This window comes from Zingiber officinale, chromosome 10A (genome assembly GCF_018446385.1).
Source record: "Zingiber officinale cultivar Zhangliang chromosome 10A, Zo_v1.1, whole genome shotgun sequence".
In the NCBI taxonomy this organism is placed as follows: Eukaryota; Viridiplantae; Streptophyta; class Magnoliopsida; order Zingiberales; family Zingiberaceae; genus Zingiber; species Zingiber officinale.
The window spans coordinates 75,972,794-75,979,513 of NC_056004.1; the positions used below are offsets into that span (position 1 = coordinate 75,972,794).

Below are 6,720 nucleotides of genomic sequence, written 5' to 3' on the forward strand. Positions count from 1 at the left end.
CCAAGCGTCCAGAGCGGTCCATAAGCCGTTGCCGTGGCCATCGGAAAAGTTTCACGGGAATCGTTACGTCTCAAACAGTAGAACGACTCTCACATGCCACGTGCCTCCTCTACTTCACCACAGATGGCAACGTTCTCAATACTCACCTGCTTATTGGTCATACTGTGGAGGTCCCACTCATCCCCAAGCGTGTGGGACAGGTGAGCCAATAAAAGCACAAGCTCGGGGTACATTAAGTGGCAGGCCTCGAGCAGCCCGTCGCATCCTTTCCGAGTTTTTGGATTCCCCTCCGCTGAACTCGGTCGACAGATTTCTGGCCGAAATCAACAAAAATTGAGCAAGAAAGGAGCCGTCTCGTGGCGATCGCGGAAATTCGAGTCGTCTCTTTCTGCTCGTGCTGGAGCCACGGTAGGGTACCAGGAGAGAAGTCTGAGCCTCTTCTTCTCGCCTTTAGCTTCTGGATCCGAGACGCTCCCTGAAGATTCTCTCTTTGATGTTTTGGAGGTCCAGGCGATGGAAACATCCCGCCTTGGCCCCTACCCAAGGCCCAATTCAAGTGAGATCTAGTCTCGCTTGGACTTTTTCGCTTTGACGACTTCTGGGGTTAGCCGTCTGCGACCGATAAGGAAGACGCGGCGTTGTTGCCGTGGAGGCCAGTTGATGCCGCTGTCACATTTTGTAGATCCGCGGTGAGTTGGGTTCGCTTGGATTTGGGGCGGCTATGTTTGGGTCGAGGAGGGTAGACGACGAGACGGAGATTAAGGAGAGAACCGTAAGGTGAGTAGTTCTAGTAGAATCTTGTTTCTTGTGATCTCGACAATATTGATTGGAAAAAAGAGATATTTTTAATATGAACAGTTCTGAAAAATAGCATAGTTAGATATTTAGAACGGAACAATCTTTTTAAATAAAAAATAAATTGACGAAGAAACGACTTTATATCTGTTAGCACCCTAGCTTATTAAGAATAATTTACTGGAATATTTCGGATTATTCTTGATAGTATTCAGAATTTCATATTGGCTAGACTAATTTTAGTTTTATAACTTTGTTCATGGTTTCTTGCTATGTCGTTCCAGATTCAAGCATGAGGCCTTTTTTTTCATTCTTTTCTGAATATTTTGATATCTATTTTCAAGGTTTCTTACCATAGACTGATCGGCTATACAGGTTTTATCCCGATGGGAAGCAAAACCCAGCAAAAACTACAAACCAGGGAATGAGGGCTGGTGGAAACTTATCCAGTAAAGGCAGTAGCTCCAACTCTTGGAAGTCCATAGTTTTTGCTGAAGATCATGAGCCTTGGAGCAAGCGCATATTTGACCCAGGGAGTACCATTGTGTTGAAATGGAATCGAATCTTCCTTATCTCATGCTTGCTTGCTCTGTTTATAGATCCCTTGTACTTCTATTTGCCCAAAGTGGAGACAGATAGCAACACTAGTTGTGTTAAGATGGATGACAACTTAAGTGTATCTGTAACCCTGTTGCGGTCACTAGCTGATCTATTTTACATACTTCACATAGTGATAAAATTTCGGACTGCATATGTGGCTCCAAGCTCAAGAGTCTTCGGAAGGGGGGAGCTTGTGATGGACCCTAAAAAGATTGCTAGGAGATATTTGAGATCTGATTTTATTATAGACCTAGCTGCTGCACTTCCCTTACCACAGGTTCGCCTTAACACTTATTTCAAATTTGTTCTTGGAAATTTATGTGTGTCACTATACCTTTATTTATACAACCAAAACTAGTCTTGATTCATAGAAAGCTAGATATTTGGATAGCAATTCATTGCTTCACATTGCTAGTAAATCATTGAAAGATTTTATGATTTCAAGAGATAGACGTAAGAATGTGATTGTAGTAAAAGTAGCATTGAGATGGAGTTAGGAGCAAGGTTTAATATTCAAAATATTCCATTATTTAGTTGTACATTGATTTTTTTTTCATGGTTTAACTTGGTTTGATCAGGTATGTATAATGTCAATAGCTACCTTCCATATGTGTACTTCCCTGAAAGATTTGTAGCACCACAATGACCTTGAAAAGAAAAGTATGTTCATTGTGATTACTGTAAAATACCTAGACATGTTCACAAAAAGTTGTTTGGAGTTAATTAATTATATGGTTAATTATTTGAGTAAGCTGTAAACATCTTTGATGAAGTTGATTTGACTTGGTGGCTTTCAATCCATTTGTTTTTTTTGTCTGTCAATCTAGTATGTTTATATACTTGGATGTATTGCAAACAGGAAACTTCACTTTCCATACAATTTACTGAAGCAAATTGTTTGGTTTGCCATTGTGGCATAACCATTTCCTGACCATTTTTTTCTTGCAGATTCTTGTCTGGTCAGCTGTCAAAAATTCAAGGGCTGACCATAACAACACTACCCTTGCTCTGATTGTTCTTGTACAATATATACCAAGGCTGTATCTCATATTTCCATTAAGTTATCAAATTGTTAAAGCTGATGGCGTTGTAACAAAGACTGCTTGGGCTGGTGCTGCATACAATCTACTACTCTACATGATTGCTAGTCATGTAAGTAACAAATATATTAATTTTTATCCCAGTAATTCTAATCATCCTTGTGATCATTGTATTTATGCTCTTTGTATGAAAGATCAAGCTTGTTGTCTTTTTATTTTATTCTCTCTAACCAAGTTTTTCAGGTTATTGGAGCTTCATGGTATTTACTGTCAGCAGAACGGCAGATGACATGCTGGAAATCAGAATGCAGGAAAGAAAATAATGTGACATCTTGTAACACTAGATTTTTAGATTGCAGTTCTATAAATGAATCAGCGCGTCAGAATTGGACTATTACTACTCAAGTGTTCAACAGCTGTGATCCTAATAACAACACTCCCAGTTTCCAGTATGGTATTTTCAAGAATGCATTAACCAATGGAGCTCTCTCTACTGAATTCATCAAAAAATACTTTTATTGTCTTTGGTGGGGTCTGCAAAACCTGAGGTATTATAAATACTTTCCAAACATATTGTCATAATGACAGTATAGTTTATTTAACGTTTCTCAGTATTGACTGGCACAGATTTGGATTTGTTTCTTCTCTTTTCTTTCATGTAAACATAATGTTCAGATCAAACTTCATCCTAACAGGACCAGGTATAGTGTCTTTAAAGATGTAGCACCATATGACTTAAATAAGTCATGCAGTATGAGTATTTTATAGAGTGGTACTCTGATATCTTAATTATATTGTTGTTTAGTTACTAGAATGTAATAGTTCATGGTCTCTTTTTGTCCCAGGATCACATTACCGTAAGTCTCTGTTTACCTCATATATTGTTTGCTTAGTTAGAAAGTGAAAAAAAAAACAGAATCTTTTGCTTAATTTTTAGCCTTTTCTCATTTGTCAGCTTTATTTATTTATTTGTTCATTTGTTTTATCAGTTCCTATGGCCAGACTTTGGCGACAAGCACTTTCGTTGGGGAGACATTATTTGCTATTCTGATTGCAATTCTCGGACTAGTTTTGTTTGCGCACTTGATTGGAAATATGCAGGTAGCATATTAAACTCTATCTATTACTATTTCCTTGAGTTAACCTTCAATTTCAAAAGCATAATCAAGCTGCATTTTTTGTGTGTGGAAAATGATAATAATAACAGGATTTGCAAAATGATTTAGTTGATTAATCATGATGAATGTGATATTAATGGCCATTTCTATTTGATGTTTTTTTTTTGTCTAGTAATATGAACTATTATTATATGTTTATCAAATTACACTGGAACTTTTCTGTTATCACATCCTGCCTGCTTCTTATGTCAACTCAAGATTTATTCGCGGACACAAACTCCATTGCTACTGGTCCTGTGGAAGGGAGCTTAGTATAATTGCCTCTTGAGTTTATGTTATCCTTGTCGGGACATAACACAAGTGCTATTTCATCCAATACTTTGGTTTTATAAATGAGATATTTTAATTTGGTAGGCATCTTAAGCTTCTTAAGGTTTACTAAGACCAAATGATAAATACTCTTCCCTTGCATTGCATTGCATTATGCCATATTGCATTTGCATATTAAGGTTAGATGATTTGATGCAAATACAACTTCATGATGCTGCAAGTAAAAGATTTCATATATTTTCTTAGGATAATAATCTGTGGCAAAGAGGTAACATTAGATCATGGATGCGTACTTCATCAATGTATGCACATTTTTCTTTAACAATGGTGATAGTGGATTACGAATTGGGGTCTAAACAAATGCACTCATGTTCTTCAAAGCATGAGCTAACCACTCACAGTAGGTATCCTTCCACACAAGTCAAATTCATTCAAGTTCCTCGGAATCAATTTTGGCCCATTCTTTTTAGATTGCTGTGAATAACTTGGGGTGTCTTTCTTGGATCTAGCTAATTAGATAGGAAGATACATATGTCTTGACAATACGAGTTCATTGTTCCGAGACTTTTGTCTCTCCTATGATAATTTTCAAGAGTTTCTTAATTCTTCTTACCTTGCTAAACTAAATTTGTCAATTTTGCTCTTTTATGGAACTTGTCTATTTGAAATGTAAATTTGCTGTATGACATAGGTTGTTCATATAATTTCCAAAGAGTTGTTTCCATAATAGATTCACTTTGTCTCCTTTCTTTGTTTCTGCACCAAAGACGTATCTACAATCCATAACTGTAAGACTTGAAGAGTGGAGATTGAAGCGGAGAGATACAGAAGAGTGGATGAGACATCGCCAACTTCCACGTTATCTACGGGAAAGGGTTAGGCGGTTTGTTCAGTACAAGTGGCTTGCTACACGTGGAGTGGATGAAGAATCTATATTGCAGGCTTTACCTGCAGACCTTCGGCGAGATATTCAGCGTCACCTATGTTTGGACCTAGTCCGACGGGTAAACTTGCCTCATTTTATTCATCTAATTTGCAAACTTGTCTTAATAAACTTAAAATTAATTGCCGTGATACAAAATGCTGCCTCATTTTTTTTGTCTTAACATATGACAAGCTTCAACCTTACATGTCAAGAGTTCTTGAGCAATTTTTCTGCAACAAAATGACATGACAAACAAGTTGAGGCAAACACGGCTTGGTGATGATGATCCCAGTAATAAGGCATCAGATTATGTAAATCTGGTGTCTCCTAAAGAATAGTTGCAATTAGTTCCTAGATGGAAATATCAATCAATAGAAGATTGTCAGATGATACTTAGACCTCTTATCAATTTGACATGAAACCCACATAATTTCGCCAAATTTTTAAACCGTTTTCTATTCTCCTATTGATTCTATGTTTGTGTTGTTCACTTGTTTGTGCTATTGATCATAATGAAAACTCAAAAATTTTGCAGCCTTTATCAAAATTCTAAGTTCTTTGCTTATGATTTATTTTCTGCAATTCCAATTTGCAGGTGCCTTTTTTCTCTAAGATGGACGATCAACTTCTAGATGCCATATGTGAGCGTCTCGTGTCATCTTTAAGCACAGAAGGGACCTACATTGTACGAGAGGGTGACCCTGTCACTGAAATGCTTTTCATTATCCGTGGAAGATTGGAGAGCTCTACTACTAATGGAGGCAGAACTGGTTTCTTCAATTCCATAACACTAAGACCTGGTGATTTCTGCGGTGAGGAACTGCTAGCTTGGGCTCTTCTTCCAAAAGCTGCGGCCAACTTGCCTTCTTCCACGAGAACTGTGAGAGCCCTCATTGAGGTTGAGGCCTTTGCTTTGCGAGCTGAGGATCTCAAGTTCGTCGCCAGTCAATTCCGGCGTCTCCACAGCAGAAAGCTACAGCACACCTTCAGGTACTACTCCCATCACTGGAGAACATGGGGGGCTTGCTTCATTCAGGCATATTGGCGAAGGTACAGGCGGAGGAAGATGGCACATGATTTGAGCTTGAGGGAGTCATTCAACTCCCGAACAGATGAGCAAATTGCCGATGAGACCGTTCAAGAAGAACTCCATGGATATTCCGCGAGTTCACAACCAACTCAAAATCTTGGGGTTCCACGGATTGCTACAACCGCTAGAAAGGGCGTTCACAAGAGCAAAGTCACAAGCATGCCCAAGTTACAGAAGCCAGATGAGCCTGACTTCTCTGCAGACCCTTCTTTTTAGTTAACATTCACAAAGCTAAATAGCAGTTGGATTGTTAGAGGAAAGAGTTTATAGGACCTTGTAAATTAGTTATTTTGGGATACAAATATTTGTTAAAACCAATTTACACGTATCAATTATCTGTGTATATGGTTTTTTTCTGTGCTAAATCTAATTGTATTTGAAGTCCACTTGTGCCTCTTGTTGTAGTATGAAAATCTATTCATCTGGATGTGAACACTTATTGTGAGTGATAACACTTGTTCTTCCTTCTGTAAAAACAGTTGATGTCTCTTGGCAATCAACATCAAGTTTATTGTAGCTTGGTATCATTTTCTTTATGACACCCTCTAGGACTAGGATATGCTTCTCAAATAACAAAATCTACCTAATAGTTAAATCCTAACCTACAATCTTCAGTTTTGGTGTGCCCAAATACTATACATATAGCTCGATGCACTACATCAAAGGCACACCTAGATTAAGTTGTATTACCAAACCATTAAAATCACATGATCAAACTCAGCCACAAGGGAACCGCCATTTCTCGGACTCTTTTCATCTCTAAGGAAGCTTGACTCGAGAGTGCAAGAATTTATGGTATTCCTGGATTGAGAAGAAGCTAGA

At 38.1% G+C, this 6,720-nt stretch overlaps 1 protein-coding gene across 1 annotated transcript; it reads left to right on the top strand.

Moving 5' to 3' along the window:
- The first annotated feature begins 244 nt into the window (after positions 1–244).
- On the top strand, positions 245–6,263 carry LOC122026371 (cyclic nucleotide-gated ion channel 17-like). The gene is made up of 7 exons (XM_042585068.1): positions 245–777; positions 1,171–1,672; positions 2,344–2,547; positions 2,679–2,983; positions 3,425–3,536; positions 4,651–4,887; positions 5,404–6,263. Exons 1-7 carry the CDS (start codon positions 722–724, stop codon positions 6,112–6,114), a joined length of 2,127 nt encoding a protein of 708 aa, XP_042441002.1. The 5' UTR covers positions 245–721; the 3' UTR covers positions 6,115–6,263.
- The last annotated feature ends 457 nt before the right edge of the window (positions 6,264–6,720 follow it).